The sequence below is a fragment of the Malaclemys terrapin genome, chromosome 6 (assembly GCF_027887155.1).
Source record: "Malaclemys terrapin pileata isolate rMalTer1 chromosome 6, rMalTer1.hap1, whole genome shotgun sequence".
Lineage (NCBI taxonomy): Eukaryota > Metazoa > Chordata > Testudines > Emydidae > Malaclemys > Malaclemys terrapin.
Genome location: NC_071510.1, coordinates 108,522,242 through 108,547,192, shown reverse-complemented (window position 1 = coordinate 108,547,192; position 24,951 = coordinate 108,522,242). Strand labels below are relative to the sequence as shown.

The following is a 24,951-nucleotide window of genomic DNA, read 5'->3' as shown; positions in this document are numbered from 1 at the left end:
CCAGCAATCTATCCTTGTAAAAGAGTTCAGTTATAGAAACACATCAAGGTAGTATTTTTGGCAAACAGCATGATAGACAGGGATGGTGAACACATTTGTGCCCTAAGTGACATGTGACTCTGTGTGGAAAGGATGCAGATCCAGAAGAAAGTGCAGGAAAGTTACAATTTAGAAAATTTCCAACAAGGAATGTTTTTTGAAGGAGAAGAGATTTTCTTTGGGTTAGATAACAATTTGGACCTTTATCAACACCAGTTCCTTAGACTTTTGACTGTCTCATTTGAAAAAAATCTGGTTTGTCTCTTGCCACTGTTAGGATGCTTATGTACATTATTTTTGCATATGATCCTACTGTTCAAAGTTTTAATCTTGCATCATATTATACTTTTTAAAATACTCACTAACAAATAGTTGAAGAGCCTATTATTATATCTTGAGATTTAAACTTAATACTTACAACATTAATAGAGGCACCTTTTAAACTTGAAAACTGCCTTTCTGAATGCTATAACCTCATCAAGGAGAATGAACTGGAGGTTTTAATGGCTGACCTTCTTACAGGGGTTAAACGTATCACCCCCTATTTTTACCTCAACTAGTTAATGTTTTTCCTTAGACCACATATGTTACTGTGGGAAGTAGATAACATATTCATAATATTAATAGGCCTTACACTACTGTTTAGAAAGAGGAAGAAAGAAAACCCATCTCGAAGTCATCTAGTTAATATATAGCTTTTAGTGAAAAATCCAAAAGGGGAATCCATTTCTATTTAGAGTTTCAAAATGCATTAGTCTTGCATTCAGATTTGCTATAATTTTAGTTAGAGGCTCTGTATTTGTAGGATTGAACACTCATTCTTTTGGATCCCAGGCAGGTTCAAAATCATTTTTATGTAATGTGTCTGTCATAGAATAATACCAGGAGTTACAGTTGTAGCTGTACAGAGTACTGTTCTCTCCCAAATGATGAATCTAGAGCAGTCATGCAACTGTCACTTAAGTCTCAGCTCTTCTCCTGAGAGGCTACTGCGCTTAATTCCCTAAAACTAGGGATCTACAGAGGCAATTCTTAAAGGAGAAAAAGATTACCTACCAGTAACTGCATTTTTCCAGTACATTGCCTCTGAAGATCCATTCTCCCCATTTCTTTGGTATCCTTGTATGGATTCTTCAAACTAATGCAAGAAATGGCTACTCGGACCCTTTTATAAATTTGCTTCCCGTGTTTCGATCTGTAAGGGGGCACTTGCATGTCCCTTGTGGGCACTTCTTTTCTAGATGGTTCCAAGCTGAAAGCAGCAGACACATACATCCCAAGAGTGTGGATATGCAGGAGCAATACACTCAAAACTACAGTTATTGGTAAGTAATCTTTTTGTAATGTAACTTTTACGTTTAAAAAAAAGAAACACAGAAAGCAATAAGAATTAATTACTGATGTTGCCTGAGGCATTGTGTGTAATTTAATATTGCCTATAAATTTCATGACAAAATGTGTAGCTACAGGCAATGTATTACTGGTGTACAAAATGAACAATAGAAGCTTAAGATCATTCTTGGTTTTCCTTAAAAAAAAGACACATGAGTTTTTTTGTCATTTGTATACTTATCCTATATAAAAATAGAGTCACAGATACAAGGAAGAAGTTGAAATGAGGCATTTGTGAATACTTAATGTGGGAGGAGGACAACTTGGAGATCTATAGAAAAAATGTAGTGTTCCTACAAAAAAAGAAAATGAGACAAAATAGGATGCTGTATGTATTTTGCATGTGTGAAAGGTAAACTTTATGTAGTTTGCATTTTGTATCACTGTACACTACACTAGGTGGAGCTAGTGTCCTTGTGTAGCATTGGTAATGAAAAAAGTCTCCTAGTGTCCTATTTTTATAGGCGATAGGGAGATGTTTAACATAGATGTGACTGTAATAATGAAGAAAAAAGGCATTTCAGTTTAGTATGTGTAGACACTTTCAGAAGCGTCACTGAAATTAGATGTTACAGTCCATCTGTAAAAATTGCTTGAATTTTTCATTTTAAAGAAAGTGAAATAACAGACTAAGCAAAGAAAACATGTTAAAATACTTCTGAATGTTTTTTTTTTTTTTTTTTAAAGTGTAGACCTCTAATGGCAGTGTAGGCTAGACTCTTCCAAGTAGAAGTTTGTTGAAGTGCGAATCTGTCTCTGAGGATAGTAGTAAAGTAGTATTTTAAGGTATAAAATAAAATTGCTTTATTGAGACTATGGCCTAATAATAGGACTACCACTGTACCTATTTAAAGGATGGGAGAATAGGATTTATGACAAAAGGAATTGTCCAACGAATAATTTGTTCTTGTGTAACAGAGAAAGTGAAGATATAGAGTTGGAGCTAAAAAAAGTTGTGGCAAGTTAAGATGAACATACTGCTTTTGTAGTTTGTAACTGGTGGCTGAATCTACTTTGATATTAATTAACATAACATGACAGAGGCTTTGCTCATTATCAGGCTGCATAAATGTCATTGCAATTAGTTAAAGTAATTTCGAATCCAAGGTATGATGGTGTCAGAATAAAATCAGTAAACTATCAGAGGAATGCTGGGGAGCATAAAACAATTTGGCAATAAATATTTAAGAGTTTGCCACTTACATAAGCTGGTGGATATAAACCAAATTGTAAATCAGTCTCTCACAAAAGTAGTACTTGAATAAATGGTCATTATTTTTTTCACTAAGGATATTACCAGTTTTTTACATTTTTCGGTGTTCATTTTTTTTTTTCAGATTTTCTTACTATTCTAAGTATTCGTGTTAGATTTTCAACATTTTCATTATGAAAATCTATTTCTTGGGAGTGGTTAAAGTAGGTTACACATTAAACTGTTAAAATGAGAAAGATTTAGTAGGGAACTACAGTGTCTGAATGGTGCTGAAGCTTAGCTGCCATTCTTCCATAGTTTTAGTCATGCAATTTTGTAGTGTACTAATGTAAATTGCCCCAACAATACAGAGGCACGTTAGTCAGCTTGACAGGAACAGAGAGTTACATGGATCAGGAGAAGAAAAATTATAATGCCTTGTGTGAGCTTTCAGCTCCTAATTACACTAACCACATTACCATCCTGTTACAAACACACTTCCAAAAATAAGCTGTTCAACTTCCTGAATTCAGCAAAATTGCTCTTAAGCCTCCTTCAGCCTAAGGCTAAGGCAGATCAGCTGAGGAACTACTTAGACTCAATGTTTTCTCCTGACATCCCTCTTTATGGGGTGTTCCTTTTCCCTGTGTGACTAGAAGGAGATTGGGTTTTTTGGCTCCAGGAATTAGCAGTCACCCCTCAACACAAGTTTCTAAAGTCCTCTGCTTTCAGACTTGAACTTATGGCAGAGCTTAGGTATCTGCTTATTGCAGAGACTTTGGAAGCTTATTCAAGTAATCTTTTAGAAACATAAGGCTTTTTGATGTTCTACGCTAAACTAATTTTACACACACACTCTAAAATATTTAAAAGTTTAGCTCTGTTCTACAGCCTTTAACTCATTTCCAGCCAGGAATCAGTGGTATGGAATCAATCTCCTTTGAGATGCTGAAGAGGAATGGAGAAACTCAAGACATCATGGACCTGAAGTCTTTGAATAAATCCACAAGAAAGTCAAAATAGAGAAAGGAGATGAAAGGATGATGTAACTAAGGTGACTTCATGACATCTTAACAATATTCGTAAAGAGGCCTATCTTAACATATTAATACAGCAGAACCATTGATTGTACCCACAATTCTGCTAAAATGAAGGCAGTAACAATACCATTTTCTCTTTTTTGGTCTCTACCTTTCCACAGGTATTTACAAAAGACCCTTGTCAACATGATATTCTTGGAGAACAGAACATACATGTCTAACCATTTGATTCCTCTCTGCCTAAAGTCATGTAAGAAGTCATGGCAACTGTATCATATCTTTAGGAACATGGCTTCCTTTTAAATATGGTAAGGAGCCAGCTGCAATAACCTTGGAGACTTGATGACCTACAGTCCTGGATACTGCCCTGGTCAAAGTGTTCATTTTGAAGGCGAGACTAGAGAAGATTGTTTAAATGACCCAGTCACCACTCATCCAGCCACCATACTTACCGCAGGTCCTGTTATGCTGGTTTCCTTTGTGGACACCGTTCATCTGACACTGCTGTCTTGCAAACCTGGCAAACAAGTAGATGCAGATATACATGCTGGTTCCAGTTATAATGTCTCTTTGCTTGTGGGCATACCCTCAAAGATTGAACAAACAGTAGTTTCCAAGAATGAAGGGTGTGTCTGAACTCTGTAGTGGCTCTAGCAGTATTGGTTCAAGGATTAGAAAGGAGCCTTAATTGACTGGAAATCTGAGCCATCAGATTAGCCTTCCTTCATTTCCAACATCCTCTCCTGATCATGTGCTGATCCTCACTGAAAATACCACCACCATAGCCTATGTAATTTCACAAGAGGCTAGAAATGATGTTGATAATGTCTTGAGAACAAAACTTTCCCTTTCCCTTTCCCTCATGGCACTTTATAGAAAGAGAACATCACATCCTTCCTTTGCTCAGCTGGAAAGATGCATGCCCAGGAGAATGTAGCTGGATCAAGCTGTTCTTCAGACTGTCATAAGCCAGTTCATGGAGCTGTTGTTGGATTTGTTTGTACAGTAACAGTACAAAAAATGGAGGAATGCCTGAAAAGAAAAAAATTCTGGAAGTCAAAAAGTTGGATGTCATACCTCTAAGATATCCAAAGGACACCTCTGTGCCTTCCCACCTACTCCACTGGTTGCAAAGGCAGTTAAAATCGCGAAGAAGCAGGTCACAGAGACTGACTGCAGTTGATTGGTTCCACAGGTCCTGGCTCTCATTTGATTTATAATGAATCTGTAACCACCACTCAAACTTAGACAAGGTCTTGTTCTGCATCAGAACTTGGATCTAGGAAAGGGAAATATTAGTCTATATGATATGCTAGTTAAGTACCAGATATGCTACTGCCATCACAGCAAAAATAATAATAATAAAAAAATCTATGCATCTAAGTGGCTGAAATTTGAACACCAAAGTTAAAAAAGATGCCTAAAGTCAACATCTTCTAAGATGAAGGATGTTTTTGAATTCCTTCACATTTTTTTGTGTTTTCATGGATCTCCAGAGTAGTGACTTAAGAAGGCATGATCTTCTTTGATTTATTGTCCCTATGGGTGCTCCACTACAGGTGTGTGCACACACACCTGTGCACTTTGGATAAGAGATTTTTTTTGTCAGGGAGGGGCAGACCCACCATTGCTCAAGTTCCTTCTCAACCATCTATGGCTAGTGATGGGTTGTCACAGCGTGTGCTAGCTAGCTTTCATAGTTTCACTCCTCTGATGGTTAGAAACCTTCATCTAATTTCAATCCTATACTTCTTGTTGGCCACTTTATATCCATTTGTTCTTGTGGCAACAACTGTTAAGTCCTTAACTTAAATAACTCCTATCCCTCCCTGGTATTTATCCTTCCTATGCACTTACAGAAAGCAATCATCTCTCTCTGGTAGTCAAGGCTGTTAATAAGAGAAATGGACAGCATTGATCCAGATCAACCTCTCATGATACAGAACTTAAATGCTTGGACTTTTTTGGCCTTAAGAGTTACTCTTTGGCCAGTCCACAATTCAGGGTTGTCATCTATCATGCTTTGATGGCAAAAGCATGACTTTATCAATTACAGCAAATACTCACATTGATTATTTGCCTCAAGACCAGAAGAAACCATTTCAGGCTCTCCAGATGATTGCCAAAGCTTCTCTACAGGCTTCTCTCCATGCATCTGACACAAACTGTTCTTTGCAATTGCTGTAGTCATGCATCAAGCTGTGTCTGCAATCCTCCAGTCTCCTCACAGAGGTCCAAAATACAGTGGAGGATCTTCCTTTTAAAGAGCCCAAGCTCTTCAGTGATACAACAAACAAATCCCTTCATTCACTGAAGAACTCTAGGGGGACCCTGCAATCTCTTGGCATCTACATCCCTACTATGAAGAGAAATATAGCAAGTTGGAGATAGCCCAATGGTCTTGCCCAGTCAAGTGTCAAACCCCCCAAAGACCAGTTGGAACCACATAGGAAGAGCTCCAGATTCCACAAAAAGGGGCCGTCATCTGTGTTACTTCTGTTGGTGACTTTTTCCAAGCAGCCATTTTTATCCTTTGGTTTGAGGGTCATGAATGTCCCAATATGTTGGATTTTACACAGCACCACAGAGAGAATGAAGAGATGCCAGATTTCCACCTAAAGCTTATTGAAATGAGCTTCAGGATGCATTTTAGAATGTTACAAAGCGTCTGGAGTGCATCTCCCTACCTAGGATGAATGCCCATTCTATTAGGGCACAGTGCATCTCTACAGCCATACTCATTGCAGACAGTTGTTTGTGCATATTTTCCCAGCACTATACTATCATGCGTGTTTCCAGAGACTGCAGACGAGTCTCCAGACTGTACTGAATCTGCCTCCTCAGAATGCCGTTCCATAGTTCATGGATGGCTTTTGAGTCACCTGAAGTAGAGCTCCCATCGGGACAATAACTTGGAGGAGGAGGTTACTTGTAGAGATGTTTTGTCTCTATGGGTGTTCCACTGCCTGCATCCTTCCCCCCTGGACTTCATGGTTGAGAAGCAACTGGAGCAGCAGTAGGTCCATCCTTCCCTATTATACACTCACAGTATGTAAGATGAAGGCACAGACCCCTGGGTAGGGCCCTACCAAATTCACGTCCAGGGAAAAATGCATCACAGACCATGAAATCTGGTCTTTTGTGTACTTTCCCCCTATACTGTACAGATTTCATGGGGGAAAGCAGCATTCTCAAACTGGGGGTCCCAACCCAGAAGGAGGTGGTGGGGTGGGGTTGGGGGGGGGGCGGCGTAATGTTATTTGTTGGGGGGTTATGGTATTGTCACCCTTACGTCTGCACTGCGGCCTGCAGAGCTGAGTGACCAGAGGGTGGTGACTGCTTGCTGAGGACCCCGCTCTGTAGGCAGCAATGCGGAAGTAAGGGTGGCAATACCATACTGTACCATCCTTACTTCTGTGTTGCTGCTGGCGGCGGCGCTGCCTTCAGAACTGGGCTCCCAGCAGCAGCTGCCACTCTCTGACTGCCCGCTGCCTGCAGCAGTGCAGAAGTAAGAGTGGCAATACCATGACCCCCTACAATAACCTTGTGACCTCCCCATGACTCCCTACAGTTACAACATCGTGAAATTTCAGATTTAAATATCTGAAATCATGAAACTTACACTTTTTGAAATCCTTTGACTAATTTTTGACCAAAATGGACTGTGAATTTAGTAGGGCCTTATCTATAGGGAATGCTGACAAAAATCTTTGATTGAAATCACACAACTGCGTGCGCACACCAGAAGTGGAGCACCCATAAGGACAAAACATCTCTACGAACTCCAGTTACTGTATAGATAGGTGAGCTTGTCTCTCTGCAATCCTGAGTATTTGACAATAGGAAGCTAAGAAGGTTATTGATCCTACCTGCAATTTTTTTTTTTTTTTTAAATCTTAGACCCTCCGTATGTAACAGCAGGATCCTCACTAAGAGAATTTTCAGTATAACCATAACAGTGTGACTGAGAAAATTGAGTATTATTATAAAAAAGGCCATAAGTTTCTTGCAGATGAATTCTTTTGAAGTAATTTTAATTAAAAAATAAAGTTTATATAATTAATATTTTTTCAAATTTGGAAGCTATCATTCTGGAAGATGGTGCTAGTGGCAGTTTGTAAGGCCAGGCATGGCTCCATAAGACCTTCCCTGTCTCCTTTCAAGGGGAAAAGGGGCTTCCTATTTTTTGACTGTCAGGCATAAAGGTTTCAAGAAAAAAATTCACAAGTAGGTCTGATTTCACCACCACCACCTCTCTGTGTTAGTGAGAGAGTCTTTCATCCAGCAGGTGTTATTGGGTAGGAGAAGCTCAAATCTCAAAACCTAAGGGATGTACTTGACCTACAGTACACTAATTTTTGCTTCATTATTGTCAGATTGTGCTGATTTTTGTTTGTTTGTTTGGACGTAGACAGTGATAAATGACAGACAAAAGCTTGTTGGAGAAGAAACAGGACTCTGAATGTGTTTTGTCTCTATAAATTTTATAATTTGGGCAGCATCCTTAGCACTGGGTAACGGTCTTAAATAGTACTTTGGGGGGAGGGATAGCTCAGTGGTTTGAGCATTGGCCTGCTAAACCCAGGGTTGTGAGTTCAATCCTTGAGGGGGCCACTTAGGGATCTGGGGCAAAAATCAGTACTTGGTCCTGCTAGTGAAGGCAGGGGGCTGGACTCGATGACCTTTCGAGGTCCCTTCCAGTTCTATGAGATAGGTATATCTCCATATATTATATTATAGTATAGTATATTACTAAGTCACTTAATTTTGGCAGTGGCTGCTGCTACTTCCAGCTTCTCACATTGCTGCTGCTTGGGGAGGTGAGAGGTAGGCCCCCTTGTGTTATAGTTTCATAATTCCAGTGGGAGATGGCTGTTAAGAGATCATGTTTGTGGACAGATAGATGTTTCTTGGGTACTTAGGTCCACTCCCAATTTGGAGATGACAGGCATGGATAGAGGGTGACAAAATCCATATCTGATAGGAAAGGTTTAAACTTCCTTACAAAGCAAAGATGAAAATGCAGACGTTTTCATTGCTGCTATCTGGATGTATGCAAGAGAGCTAACAAAATTCCTAGATGGTGAACCTGGAGAAAGAGAAATTGTGAAGATATCATCTCTACTATTTCTTTTGGTCTTTTTTCCAGCTAACCAACATCACTCTGATCCAGACTAGTTTCACGCAGTTAGCTGTCACCCAGTCGTAGCCATATACTTGGAAAGCAGGCCATCTCACTGCCTCTCCTAGTAGTATTAATAGGTGGGGTAGCATTATGGAGTCTTGGATGGATGATCATCTAAATCAAGCTTCTGCTCTTCTCAGGAACAAAAGAATGGTGGATGAATTTAAGAGCCATTTCTGTGCCATATTCAAGCCTAAACCCACACTAAAAACAGCTGGGGAAGACTGGACTAAATGGATACTAAATTATGCTAGAACTGACTCACCACAACCTGAAATACACCGTTCTTGCACCAAAGAGTTGATAGTCTAAGCAGATCTTCAACAATAATGGACCCTCCAATCCATTCAAAACTATGCTGCGAAAACTACATTTGTCCAACTCCGCAGCAATGTTGAACTCTCTTATGTCCTTTCACAGACTCCCTATTATTGTCTCCTCAAGATGAAGGAAGTCTGAACGTGACAAAAGGTGTAAGCCTCACCATCCCCATTCTATCATCCCATCTCAAAAACAGAATTTATAACATGACCAGCTGTAGGCATGAGCCCCAATCTACGTGGTTTATTCCTGTGTTTTTTAGAGCAGCTATGAAACAATACAGAAAAGCCATCCGCAATCACCCAAAATAATTAGCAACTGATTCTTTCCTATGTGTCCTCCTTAGTCACCTTCAAAAAATGTGAGGTACAGAAGAGAATCCTAGCAATACTCCCACTTTATCTCTTTTGATCTATAAGCAAGAAGACCACATGCTTGAATAAATCCAATTTTAGTGTGAGAGACTGCCTACATTCCTGATTTAATAAAACCAGGAGAACCACTTTAGCTTGCTGATCCCTCCCATTGCTTATGCTAGACCCCAGGTATCCATCTGGAGACAATTAGACAAATCGGCATACAGAGTAATCCAGTCAGGTTTCATCCACAATTTTAAATAACTGAGTATGTCTTTAAAAATTTACTTGACACCTACTAGCTAGAGGACTAAATCAGCTAGCTGAAGGCAGATATGTAAGAGACGAAGGTTGGGAAGAAGCATCAATAAGGTCTAATGGTAACATCTTAATCCTTATTGCAACCTCTCAGCAACACTGAATTGGTAATCCATAGAGTGCATGAATAAGGACTGCAGGCAGGCTACAAATACCATATAAAACAATAAACCCCATCAACCAGTAAATCCTAACCAGAGGACATCTGTCAGAAATTACTCCTCCAACCCAGTTCCCATTCCTATTTGGCATCTCCCACATAACTTTCTTCCTGTTTAATCTGTCCTAATCTCCAGTGTATATGTACCCTTTTCTCTCCCTATCCACCTAATAGTTCCAGACCCTGTCCAAATGGAGCTTGGTCAGTCAATGTATTTAAAAATTGGGAAACATTTTTGCCAGAGTCCTAGATCAGCCACATTTGGATATGAGTAATAAGGTGTGGTCTCTGTTCTTCTCTAAGAAACTCAGGCAGGAATGTAACGTCAGCGCATCTGAACATTAGTGAAGGTTTCACTGGCTAGAAAGAAGATTGCCAGTCCCTTTCCATGCAAAAACTGCTTGACCAGCTTCTTTGCTTATTTGAGGCCAACTTAAACTAAATCCTCCCACATACATTGAACAGCTCTTTTGGCCTATTATGACCTAGTTGAAGGTAGACCTTTTTCTCTACAACTTCTTGTCAAGTTTGTAGGGGCTTGAAACTTCTTCAGCCTCCTGTTCTAAAACCTTCTGTGTCATAAAAAGTTATTCTGATCTTGACAAAACTGAAGGAAAAGTTCTTTTTGAGCCATTCAGCTCTTTTGAGCTTAATTTTTTTTTTCATGTAAATTCATTTTCCTAGCCTCAGTAACTTCATCTTGTGGAGTAAATGAGCTTCAGGCCCTCGTGACTTCTCTGGATGGTGTCAGAGTTCCATCTTAGTGAGCCCATCAGCTTCCCTACATTATTCTCATACTTTGATGCCCACCTCAGGGAGGCCCTTCTCTGTACACTGAATGTGAAAATGTCTTTGGAATTCTTACTTGGAGCAGTCTAAAGCAATTAGAAATTCCAACCGTTATTTTGTTTCTTAATCTGCTGGTTAATGCTGTTAACAAAAGGTCTAGTGGATGTCTGAGTTCATTTCATATTACTATTACCTGGCTGGCCTGAACTAAAAGTCTGGGGAAAGGGTCAGTTGATCAGAGGCAAGGTTATTACAACTGCCTGCCCGGATACAGAGTGTTCATAGACATATGCAAAGCCAATTATGTGGTCTTCTCATCACACATTTACAATGCATTATTGCTTGTCTTCAGCTGCTGGACAGGAATCCTATTCCAAACATTTTGCTCCAGAACTTATTTCTAAAGTAAAGCGCTCCCACCTTCAAAAAAAGGTTTTGTTTACATTTTCCAATGTTCCTTATGTGTAGTTTTTAGCCAATTTTTTTGTGGAGTTTTTTTATACCTGCTTGCTGTTTACTTCTGCAGTCGTGAATGTTGTATGTGATGTTGCATTTTTAAGAGTCATCCAAGTCCTCATTCTATAGATATGTAGATAGAGATATGAACAAAAATGAAGAAGAAAAAATCCCTTGTTCACATTATTGCTATTGACCGTGTTGCTGCTTGTTACAACTTTGCTCTCATTTTAACTTTAGGGAAGATACTTCAAGCTTTTTATTCTCCAGGGTGAGAATCTTCCAGAGGTTGTAATTTTCCCTCTGAAGATTACCAATTTGTGGAGTTTTATCTCATCGCTCCGCCTACCCTCAGAGTTTGAAGGTTACCCTTTTTATGTTTTTTCCTCTTATCTTGTCTGGAGTTTTTTTCCCCTTCTGACACTGAGGTGAAGCTGGGAAAATCCATCTTTCAATAAAGAACTGAAAATTCAGAAAAGAATTGGGTATTTAAAAAGCTAAAAAACAAAAACAAAACAGACTCTACATTTCAGGTCTTGTTTTGCAAAATACAAAAAGATTTGTGATGACTGAAAGTATGGGCTGTAGTGCAAGTAAAGTTTTTAGTTTCAGGGACCCACCAGATGAATGTTCATTTAGAATACCTTGTGGGGAAATTCTGATAGTAATGAATTAGGTTTAATAGATGATATACATGCTATATAATATTTTTATATAGACTTCTTATAATCTACTCCATGACAAGGTGCTGCTTATTTTAAATCCAAAATTATTGGGATTCTACTCTAAGTATACATTGATTTTGTAAATTGTAAACCGTAAATTGACATCTTAATTGTCCAATCAAGTCATTGAAGTTAGATCTTATATATATATTTCATTCAAAAATAATATTTAAAAAAATTAAGCTTGCAAAGTGAAGTATTCAGGTTTGGAAATTCATAATACTGACCCTTTGTGTATATGAATTATAGTGCAGTCCTCAACTCTCCCACTGTACTTCTCCAGAAGTGGTAGTTTATTTATTTATTTTTTTTATTCTCACTGTTCAGTGTTAGTCCCTTAAGCTGTTTGCACACAATCCAAACACCACAGTGAACAGGGCAGAGAGAATCTATGCCTTGTTTGCTACAAAACTCTGCTTTCTTCACCACCATATACGTGCACTGAATCAAACTGTGTCCTGCAGTAGAAAATATATTACACTATGCATAAAAAGCATTTCTGGTTATAGAGGAACACTTTAACCTTTATATTTGCTGATTTATGAATGCTCCATGTTGTTATCTTCCATGTTCTTTTAACATTTAACCATAGTCCATGAATATACTGAAAATGTGTTTACAGAATATGCACACACACTTACTTTCATAAGGTAGGTTTGTTGCCTGTTTTTGTTTGTGTAGGAAAACTGTTTTTCAGGTTTTTTGGGGGATCTTTCTTTTAGAGGTTTATCCTTTCATGTGTATTTTTTTTTTCTTTCAATCTGCAGATAAGCCTTTGAAGAAGCGAAAACAAGATTCTTATCCACAGGAGGCTGGGGGTGCTACTGGAGGAAATAGACCAGCTTCTCAGGAGACAGGTTCTGCAGGAAATGGGTCAAGGCCAGCATTGATGGTTAGTATTGATCTTCAGCAAGCAGGACGAGTGGACTCTCAGGCAACTGTAACTCAGGACTCAGACACCATCAAAAAGCCTGAAGAAATAAAACAGTGTAATGATGGATCTATTTTTATTCCCCAAGAAGACCCTGTTGGCGTTCTTAAATTTAAACCTGAAAACCATCCTGAGACCCTTAGGAAAAAGTCAGATTCTGAGTGTCAAAAGACAGATATTCAACAAAATGAGAGCAAACAGACAGAAGTGCAACAAAATGAAAGCAAATGGATGGAAAGTAAACACAATGAGAGCAAACAGATAGACGCTAAACATGAAAGTAAGCATGACAGCAGACCAATGGATGTGAAACAAAATGAGAGCAGACCGATGGAAACAAAACAAAATGAGAATAGACAGATGGACGTGAAACAAAATGAAAGCAAACATAATAATGGCAAACAGGACATAAAACAAAGGCCCGAAACTCCAAAACAGAAGAATGAAGGTAGGCCTGAAACACCAAAACAGAAGAATGAAGGTAGGCCTGAAACACCAAAACAGAAGAATGAAGGTAGGCCCGAAACACCAAAACATAGACATGATAATAGAAGAGATTCTAGTAAACCATCTTCAGAGAAGAAACCTGAAATATCTAAACATAAACAGGAAATTAAATCTGATCCCTCCAGGGTAAAATCTGAAAGTAGATCAGATCCAACAAAACAAAGACCAGATGGACGTTCAGTTCCTGAGACTCCAAGGCGTGACCATGAGAGCCTTAAACAAAAATCTGAGGATCGGGGCGAATCAGAGAGATATAAGGGAGATCCATCCAAGATCAGAAGACCTGAATATTTGAGATCCTCAAGCAAAAGTGAGCATGACTCCAAACATGGGATTAAATCTGATAGTTCAAAAACTGAGAAACTAGAAAGAAAACATAGACATGAGTCTGGTGAGTCAAGAGAGAGGTTCTCTTCTGGGGAACAAAAATCAAGACCAGACAGTCCTCGTATTAAACAGGAAAGTAAAGGAGATTCTAGTAAATCAAGACTTGATAAACCTGGTTTTAAATCACCCAACAGCAAGGATGAACGAAGGACAGATGGTAATAAGAGTAAAGTGGATAGCAATAAACCACACACTGACAATAAGGCAGAGTTTCCCAGTTATTTGTTGGGGGGAAGATCTGGTGCATTGAAACATTTTGTTATTCCAAAAATCAAGCGTGATAAAGATGGCAATGTCACTCAGGAGCCAAGGAAAACTGAAATTAAGGGTGAACAAAAGGACAAAGTGGAGAAGATTGGGCTAGTAGAAGATCTAAATAAAGGCGCTAAGCCTGTAGTTGTTCTGCAAAAGCTTTCTTTGGATGATGTACAAAAATTTATTAAAGACAGAGAAGATAAATCAAGGAGCTCTTGTTTTAAACCCAACAAGAACAAGTCATCCAAATCAAATAAAGGTAAGACTCTTTTAAGGTTAATTTGTATTACATTTAGTAAGTTCCCTCTCTTCTTAAATTTTTTTAATATTGCTATTGATAGAAATTGAATACATATTTTTTAAATTTGAGCTAATTGAACTGGCACTAACTAATTATTTCTCTGTTTGATTACATGAGTTGTTTCCATTTGACTCTGTATAATCTGTTATGCAAAGGCTTGTCAATATTAGAAATCTTTCATCGGTGGAACTACACTGATTTATTTACCCCCTGTGCAAATCCCTAATGTAGAAACACTTAAACCATTCTAAATCATGCATAGATACGGTATAAATATGATTTAAACTGATTTAAATGCCTCTACATTAGGTATTTGCAGTGGGGTAAATAAATCAATTTAGTTACACCAGTGCAAAACACGCACATATAATGCAGCCCTAAGACTTTTACTATTACTGGAACCTATAGCTTCTTAAAAAATGAATGGAATGATATGATTCAGTAGGGACACCTAGTTGTATTGGGCGAACCCATCTATCCAGTCTACACTATAAATGAGTTTTGCAGGAACCCACATACTACTACATGATTGTCCCTCAATATGCTTAAAGCAGCCTGGTTGTTTTAACATGTTAGAGCTCAATTTGGACACACCATTGTCCGTCTGATCCCATCTATGCTGAAAGACTGAAGATAGTTTAACTGATATATAACCTGGTCTGCTGACATAGTTGAATTCGTAGTGTAGACAGAATCTTACTTGTGTAGCTTGTAGGTCATTCAGTGTTTTTTAGGTGGGTGATTTTTGTATTGAATTAACACTTCATTTAGATGGATGACCAAATTTGTTTCTTAGTGCTCATCTAGATGATAAACACTATAACTCCACATTGTGAAAGCTACCTTACCATCAAGTTAAAAATTATGTTTAAGTGTTTAGATGTTAAATGAATGTAAAACTTGTAGAAGAGTCATAATGTGTCAACATCTATAAGTCTGTCAGGCCACAAAATAAGGATAAATCAATTGTATGGCAGAAGACGCTTTCAAATACATACATTTATACATATGAGCCCATAGCTGCTTAAATAGCTAACTGCTTAATAGCTAATAGCTAGCTGCTTACATAGCATATCTAATTGCTCACAGATTCGACATTTAGACATTTTCTTATAAAGCTGCCTTGATTTAGTAAGATGAAGTAATGCTTTTTGTGTGTTGTGCGTGTGTGTGTACATAAGTATGGAGATATCTGTGATAAATTTATCACATGGTTTTATAGTTTATCATGCACCTTTCACTGCTACACCTAATCTCTGCTCACAATTTATTTTAGATCTCCAAACCTTTGAGCAGCTCAAAACACCAATTATTTTTTTAAAAATTTCACCTCTCCAAAATGTGAAAATCACTCCTGCCTCCCCACACAATTATCTTTCTGGGGTTTAGGACCGGGTCTTGCAACAATAACACCTTTCTAGACATGAAAAATCACAATTTTGTGTCTCATATCTCAGGAGCCTACAAGATTAGAAATGGGAGCTTTATACCATTGATGAAGGAATATTCTATGCTTTGTGATGGGATCCAGCACTACCCTTGGAAGGGACTAAGATAGTGGACTTTGAAATCATAATTTTGTCATGTGTATCTATTTTAGATAATTTTTAGAGGTTCTTGCACTCTCTGAGCCCTATGCAGTTTATGTATACCAATATATTAATATTCTAAAAATATTCCTAAAATAGATTTTCTGTAATATGTGGCATGTAGAGAACACATGGTGGCTAAAGGTTGTAATGGCACTTTTTAGTGATAATTAAATTGCCCATTTAGGGATTAATGGCTTTTCCACACATGAGCAATGCATTCATCTCAAACTCTTGCTGATAGAACTTAAACTACCCCTTTTTTGTATTCCATAAATAGAAACATGCAATATATTGTCACTTAGATATATTTCAAAAGTGAAAATGTTCTTTTTCTGTTAGTGGGGGAAAATGTAAATCCCTAAACTAGCATCTGTCAGTTTTTTCAGTTTTGTTTCTAGAATCATATTCTTACAGTATTGGAAATAAGCTCTATGGAGAGACTGTAGTTAAAGTAACTAGATTTCTTTTATAAACCTTTTGACATGTGGCCATCCACATTTTTCAGAAACTGTCTTTGCAGTTCAAATTTTGCATGTGTGTTCTATTTTAACATTTGAAAATCTTCTAGACAATCTCTTTCCATGATGTGTGATGCTGAATAATTTGGTGTAATTCGGTGAAATTTGAAAACACTCATAACTAGAGCTAAAAGTCTCACTTGGCAGCTGCTGGCTGAAGATTCTGCCTAACCAGTGTGAAAAATACTTGTGCCATTTCCCCAAAACTACTGCTTCTCCAATTTAAAGGAATTTATTGTTCTGTGTTTATTTTTGACAAAATTTCAAAATTAAATGTTGTACAACATTCTTATAAACATAACTTTCTATAGCACTCTTGCTTTCATTTATTCCTTACTTTCCTGCATGGTTTCACTCAGCTTTTTTCTCTTCTATCATATAATAGGTTGTGGTGAGTCTTTTCCAGTGTTGTCTTCAATGTCCATTTTCTTTTCCCCCACTAACTTTCATCTATTTCTCTTACTTTTCCCTCATAGTGTTCTGCACCTCCTTCCCCATATTTTCCTTGTCCTTTCTTCTTCCACTCCTACTGCCCAAGAAACCTCTCATAGGCCTGTCTATGCACACAGGTTGCTCTGGTTTAATTTTTAAACAGATTTTGTTAAACTGCTGCAAAACCCTATTCTGTTTGATTGGTATATTTTGATTTAGCTTAAAATTGTTCCTAATCAACTTAAGCTGACCTAAAATAAACCTGGTTTCAACTGAAATAAGTGTCCAAACAGCTTTTAGCAGCCGTCAAATTAAATACATTTAAAAATCACATCTTTAGTTACACTGGTGCAATTTTGCATTTAAACAAATCCTTGGTGGCATGCAGATTTCTCCTCATCAATCTTTCTCTCTGCTTCACAGCCATCCCCGGTACACGGGCTTGTGAAATTTTACCAGACACCTAATAGAGGAATAAGCCTGTTAGCCAAAGACTTAAAAAATATGGGCATTGCTGGGAAAGAGGAGGTTCCTTGGATTCTCCAACAAGTTATTATCCTGAACCTTGATTTGGGATCGCTGTTTTCATATAGGCCTCTAGGTAGTAGGCCATTAATAAATTTGAATCATCCCTCCAATTCCCCCTGGCTGTTTAAAGGAAGAAGGAACATTTTCTCTGTTCCATTCACAGATTGAATGTTTTTCTGAGGGTAGGTCTATACTACCCGCCTGAATCGGCGGGTAGAAATCGACCTCTCGGGGATCGATTTATCGCGTCCCGACGGGACGCGACAATCGATCCCCTAATCGACGCTCTTACTCCACCAGCGGAGGTGGGAGTAAGCGCCGTTGACAGGAAGCCGTGGAGGTCGATTTTGCTGCGGTCCTCACAGCGGGGTAAGTCGGCTACGATATGTCGAATTCAGCTATGCTATTCACGTAGCTGAATTTGCGTATCTTAAATCAACTCGGTGAAATTCTATGACCTGTGTTATTCAAGTCATAATAAATTACTATAATGTTCTCTTCTGGTCTTAAAATCTGTGAGTCGCTCATCTTCCCCATTCTACTCCAAAGCCTCTTACTGCAAAGGTGGGTTGTGTGGGGGTCTCTGGTACTCTTCTTTCTCCTCAGTTTTCTGGCTGCAGTGACTGGGTCATATCTGCAATCCTTCCTCTACCCAGACTCCAATTCTTAGTTCTCTCCAGTGTCTGCCTCTGTTTCTGCTCCTAGCTGTGTCAGTCAGCTGCAGCATGAAATTGAGCTGATTCGTGTCAGTTTCCTGGCTACTTATAGAATTTGGAAAGGAGCAGTTTTCCCTCTGCAGCAGCTTGCCAAAATAAAGAGCAGCCACAGAGGAAATGGAACTGTCTGCAGTCTTAAGAAGATATTGGTGAATTCACTCATTTCATGTTTGGAAAATAGTCTTTGCCACCACAACAAAAATAAATCTAATTATTTTTAAATAGAGGCTTCAGTTCTGTAGAAGCTAATGCTGGCTGACAAAAGCTTCCTACTCTCCATAGGACAAATGGGATTTTTTTTTTTTTTTTTGAGACTTGTGTAGAATACCTTTTTTGGGTCTTGTCATGTCGTATACGAGCTTGTCTTAAAAATTTCAGTGGTTTCACCGAAGAATCTTTGATAAAGTCTAGTGCAGAGGACCATTTCTCATATTTAGACAGATCATTTTAGGATTAATCAGCATGGATATTTGTACTGAATGCTGTCAGATTCTGGCTAGATCTACAAAGGGGATTTTAACCACTTCCCAGAAGTTTCTATTAACACACACTGTTAATACTCTATGCAGCTGTTCTGTGACTGTATTAAAATTGCATCATCTTACTTAAAGCTGCTCCTTAAGCAACTAAAATTTTTTTTACTGATACTTACTCCCACTAACACTGCAGAGCCAATATAATACTTATAGAATCACAGAACTAGAAGGGACCTCGAGAGGTCATCTAGTCCAGTCCCCTGCACTCAAGGCAGGACTAAGTACGGTAACTCCTCGCTTAACATTGTAGTTATGTTCCTGAAAAATGCGACCTTAAGCGAAACGAGGTTAAGCGAATCCAATTTCCCCATAAGAATTAATGTATATGGGGGAGTTAGGTTCCAGGGAAATTTTTTTCACCAGACAAAAAACTATATATTATATAGATATACACACAGTATATGTTTTAAATAAACAATTTAATACAGCTCACAGCTATGATGATTGTGAAGCTTGGTTGAAGTGGTGAAGTTAGAGGGTGGAAGAGGGAGGGATATTTCCCAGGGAATGCCTTACTACTAAATGATGAACTAGCACTCATCTGCGTTAACACATTGTTGTTAATGTAGCCTCTCACACAAGGCAACACGAGGGAGGGGAGACAGCATAGCAGACAGACACATTCACACCTTGTGTGTGGGAGAGAGAGAGAGATGCACACTGCCCCTTTAAGTAAGCTGACCCACTCTTAAGTGCATTGTCTTTTTAAGTGGATCAGGAAGTTAAGACAGCAGCTGCTGCCCCAAGTTCTCTATGCCTCCCTCCATAGGTGTCCCCTCTTGCTCTATATGGAGAAGGTGTAAGCAGGGTGCAGGAGCATGGGGGAGGGGGACACCCTGACATTAGCGGCCCCCCTCTTCCCCTCCTGCACAGCAAGCAGGAGTCTCTGGGAGCAGCTCCAAGGCAGAGGGCAGGAGCAGCACATGGCAGTGGGGGGAGGGACAGCTGAACTGCCGGCAATTGATAGCCTGCTGGGCGGCTGCAGCACAGGGAGCTGATAGGGGAGCTGCCCTTCCACCCTGGTTACAAACCCTCACCAGCTAGCTGCAATGGCCTGCCCTTTCTGCAAGCAGTGGACAAAGCAGGCAGCTGCCAAACGACGACGTTAAAAGGGAGCATTGCACAACTTTAAACAAGCATGTTCCCTAATTGATCAGCAATGTAACAATGAAACAACGTTAATCAGGACGACTTTAAGTGAGGAGCAACAGAGGGTCCTGTGGCACCTTTGAGACTAACAGAAGTATAGGGAGCATAAGCTTTCATGGGTAAGAACCTCACTTACCCACGAAAGCTTATGCTCCCTATACTTCTGTTAGTCTCAAAGGTGCCACAAGACCCTCTGTTGCTTTTTACAGATTCAGACTAACACGGCTACCCCTCTGATACTTTAAGTGAGGAGTTACTGTATTATCTAGACCATCCCTGACAGGTGTTTGTCCAACCTGCTCTTAAAAATCCCGAATGATGGAGATTCCACAACCTCCCTAGGCAATTTATTCCAGTGCTTAACCACTCTGACAGGAAGTTTTTCCTAATGTCCAACCTAAACCGCCCTTGCTGCAGTTTAAGCCCATTGCTTCTTGTCCTATCCTCAGATGTTAAGAAGAACAATTTTTCTCCCTTCTCCTTGTTACAGCCTTTTATGTACTTGAAAACTGTTATGTCCCCTCTGTCTTCTCTTCTCCAGTCTAAACAAACCCAATTTTTTCAATATTCCCTCATAGGTCATGTTTTCTAGATCTTTAACCATTTTTGTTGCTCATCTCTGGACTTCTCCAATTTGTCCACATCTTTCCTGAAATGTACTTGTGTGTCATCATAAAAATTGTTTTGAAGTTGCAAACAGTTACATCTATTCAAACCTATTGATGGAAATGGAAATATCTTGGTGTCAGTAGAGGTATACTTTGGCCTTCAGAACATTTATTTCTGGGGGTGATTCATGAAGAATCCTGTTTGATTTTTGGATCCCATATTGAGTTTTCAGGACATGTTGTAGTCTAAGCACCATTCATATGGTAATTGGTAGGCTGGAGTAATGCACTCCATGGTCCTGGGCGTAACCTGTCACAGGGGCTCCCTGTGGCTCTGCCCCACACTGTGGCCCTGCTGAAGGCCTTCTCTCCCAATAAGGCAGGGGTAGTGGTTTCTGCTCCCAGAAATGATAGCAGTGGAATCCCCAGTACCTACCCCAGCATCCAGGGTATATCTGTGTCATGGCTAAGTGAGCTTGGCATGTTCATTCTCCTCCTGCTCTCCCACACAGTTCTCTGATTGGGTCAGGAGAGTCCTTCACTGCTTCCATGAGATCTTCTTCTTAGCATATGCCTCAGGTGGCACGTGATCAGGATTCATCACCGAATTTGGTCCTCTGGTTGGATCATTAGCTTCCCTAGCTTGGACTGGGTACTGATGGGGAGTGTGATGTGAACAGTGATCCATGCCCCCCTTTCATGAGATGTATGGGGCAATTCACATTTATAACATTACTGGGAAGCAGTGGCGGGGGATTTGAAAGGTATTAAGGCCACAGTTAAGGAGTCTTGCAATTTTTTGTGAATTGTAGCTATTTGCATGAAGCTGGCAAAGTTTCGAAATTCCATGAGAAAAATAGAGTTCATGGAATTTATAAAATGTATAAGTACATCTGGTTGAGCTTTTAAGTCCTATAAGTTTGATAGCTATGGTTCAGGAAGCTCCAATGGTGCTTCCAATGGTGAAACTAGAACAGCTATTAAATGCTGTGAAACCAATATCTGGAATGCTTGGAATTTACAAAAGTTTGACTTATTGATTATTTTGATGGGTGCAATGTTTGAAGGAGCCTTTATAAGCAGAGACTATACCCGCAGAGCTGCAGACCATTTGGGATTTATGGCAGATACAACTTTCATTTGGTATAATAATAGAAAGAGGCTTCGAACGAGGTCCTGTTCAATGTTGTATTCAATGGGCCAGGTCCTCAGTTGGTATAAATAGGTATTGTTCTATTGACTACACCAGCTAAGAGACCTGTCCATTGTACTAAAAGGCTCCCCTGGCATCTGGAAAAAACTTGGGAGCATGTGGGTCTGTAACAGGGTCAGTACCCACCTCTCATGAGTGCTCCCTTTTCTCTGGCCAATATAACTGCAATCAATCTTTTTTCATGGCGACACCTGCCTCTCATGGGCAGCCCCCTTTGGTTGGTTGGGTGTGAGCCTGCTTTTTTGGGGGGAGAAGGGGTCTTGTATCAGGGTGGCTCCTGCCTCTCGTAAGCATCCCCCCAGCTGCTGATTCTCTGAGCTGGTCTTTGGTAGCTTTCTCTCGGTGCAGTTTTGCCCGTTGAGCGAGTCTCTGCAGTGAGATGTCTGTGGCCTGCTGCTCGTTTAGCCAGCCAGGTACCCAGTCCTCCCTCGTCAACCTCCACACAGCAACTGATGGCTTTGCTCTGCTGCTTGCCTTTTATCTGGCCCTTCTGGCCCCTTATTGATCGCTCCGGCAGCCCCTCTGGCCGCTCTTCTGCAGCCACTCTAAGCTGCCTGGAGGACTTTTCGCTGCTCTACTTTGGGGCAGAGTTATGCAGGGCCACCAGGCTTCCAGCAGGGGGCCTCAGGACCTAGTCCACCCTGCCACACGCCTCCCCCTTCAGACAGGTTTGAGGCGGTGGTTCTCCTCCCCTCCCCCAGTCTTTTCTCATGCCCCCATTAGCCAGTGTGTACTCCACTGGGGCTACCTCTGCCTCTGTCTCTCTGTGGGCTCTGGCTCTGCCCAATAAATAATTAAAAACTTGCCTGTTTCTGTGGCTGCCTCTGGCCCTAGCTTCATTGTCTTACTGCTTTTGCCTCCACCTCTCCCTTCCTTTGGCCTCTGCCTCTTGCTTCACTGTTTAGTTGCTGCCACTGCCTCTGGCTCTTCTTCGGCCTCTGGCTCTGGCCTCACAGAATAAAACAATTAAATCTTGCAGTAAACAGTGAATTCTGACTTGGCCCCCTTTAGACAAGGTCGATCCGAAGATCCCATTTCTGGTACCATAATGTAACGGGGTCAGCACCCACCTCTTGCAAATGCCCCCTTTTCTCTAGCCGATATACCTGCAATCAGTCTTTTTTTGGGGGAGGCACCCGCCTCTCTTGGGCCAGCTCCCTTTGGTTGGTTGGGTGTGAGCATGCTTTTCTTTTTTTGGTCTTACGTCAGGGTGGCACTCTCGTAAGCATCCCCCTGGCCGCTGGGTCTCTTGGCTGGTCTTCGGAGGTTTACTTGGGCTCAGTTCTGGTCAGTGGGCTCTCTGCAGTAAGCTGTCCATGGCCTGCTGTTCGTCTAGTCAGACAGGCACCCAGGCCTCCCTCATCAAGCTCCACACAGCAACTGAAGACTCCGCTTTGCTGCTTGCTTTTTATCTGGCCCTTCTGGCCCTTATTGGTCGCTCCAGCAGCTCCTCTGATTGGCCTCTCTTCTGCAGCCACCTTAGGCTGCCTCGAGGTTTTCTTGCTGCTCTACTGTGGGGCAGGGTGATGCAGGGCCGTGAGGCCTTCAGCAGGGGCCCTGACACAGGGACTATAAGGAAATTCACAATTAAAAGTTTTAAATTAGTTAAATTTGTGTATTCAAAACAGCATTACTAGAATACTGTAATTAGGGGGAAATATCTTCATTGCTTTTTCAACTTCTGAATAGGATAGAAATACAGTTATGTGACTTTGTAATGATAAAATGGATTTTTTTTTTAAATAATTCTAGCGCAAGCAAAGATAAAGTGTCTAATTCAATTCTGTTCTAGGCTTTGCTCTGTCTGGGTTGTATTGAACAGGTTCATCATCTGAAAAATTTCCCAGACATGTTAGCCGGAAGTTGACACACAAAGTGGGAGGAACCTTAAAAAGAATTCATCATTTGCTAGAACCCTGCATGGGACTTTTTAAAATTGTGCTCCCATCCCACCCCACAATATCTACTCCCACCCACTACTGCATTGTTTCTTGCATTTTTGTCCCACTCCTACCCACAAAAACCTTAGATCCTGCAAATTCCGCAGGAGAGACAGATTTCCCCCATGCTACTTTTAAAAAAAAGATTGATTTATCTATATATAAATGGAATTCAGACGCAATTTTTACACGGTAAACTGATGAGAGATTTAGTATTTTCCCACAAATTACTGCAATCTGTTTTTTTTGCCCCTCCCAATCCCACCCGCAACAAAGTACATTTTACCTGCTCCCACTATTATGGTGGTAGGTCCTGCAGGGTCTGCAGAATCCCAGTCTCACTACAGGACTTTACTAGTTCCCACTCCCAGGATTTATACTAACATAGCGCTCTGGAAGCTTCATCTTTTGTATGTCCATTTCTTAGCAGATATCAGATAAACTTGTAACCCCCTTGGTTGTCAGATGTAAGAAGACACACACAGTCCCTCTCTCTCTCATCTTAGTTTGCTACTGCAAAGAGGAGAGGTCTCAGTTACCTCACCCCTCTCTCCATGTCCAGTCTACTGAGAGTTGTGTGGGTTGTCCTCTATTTTTTTCTTCTCCACTCCAGCGAGTGCCTTTGCTGCTACTCCAAGAATTCTCTAAGCTGCAAAAGAGTGAAATTGATATGATGCTCATCTACTTCTGAACACAGCCCTGAAACTGACCAGATTATTGTAAATTTTGTTCATCTCCTTGAGAGCAGAAATAGAATAACACATGGACTATCCTTTTACAGATTCAGAAAGTCATCACTTAATTGGTTCTCATTTGAAAGGTTATCTTTGCAGATATAAATGTTAGAAACTTGTGGTCTAATTTTTCAGAGATGCTAAGCACTCACAACCCTGGTAGAAGTCAACACCTCTGAAAATGAAGCCATTTATTTAGATTTCTGAATGTTGGATGTGCTTGCTTACTTTTAGACATTCATGTTTGGAAAAACGTGCTTATTTTTTTTAGTGAAAGTTTACATTCAGCAGAAGTTGACCATGGGGAAAATTTTCTACTAGCCACTGGTGAACGAATTTTTCTGGCTGTACAGCATTCATCACTTTTGATCTGCTTTAGGTGATTTTCCCACCTAAGAAAGTTTAACCTGTTGACTTCTACTTTAAACTTGATCCTGTTCTATTCAATAGGAGTTTTACCAGTGACTATAATAGGAGTAAGACAGAGCTATTTGTTTACTTTCAGATTGATTTTTCTTTTTTCTCATGTCTTTTTGATAAAGTGCTCCTTTTAATACCATGTTTTAGTTTTAAATATCTTTAAAATTATGAACGTAATTATTTCAAATTAGACAATTAACATTCACCTGAA

At 39.9% G+C, this 24,951-nt stretch overlaps 1 protein-coding gene across 6 annotated transcripts in view; it reads left to right on the top strand.

The window, feature by feature from the left end:
* The window catches only part of NIPBL (NIPBL cohesin loading factor), a 289,804-nt gene that overhangs the window by 159,042 nt on the left and 105,811 nt on the right, over nt 1-24,951 (top strand). For 5 of the 6 annotated variants that reach the window (XM_054031737.1, XM_054031736.1, XM_054031738.1 and 2 more), the window contains exon 10: nt 12,741-14,312. The exons of the other annotated variant lie outside the window; for it this stretch is intronic. In XM_054031737.1, the coding sequence (XP_053887712.1) occupies nt 12,741-14,312 (1,572 nt within the window). The remainder of the gene's footprint in view (nt 1-12,740; nt 14,313-24,951) is intronic. 6 annotated transcript variants of the gene reach the window in all.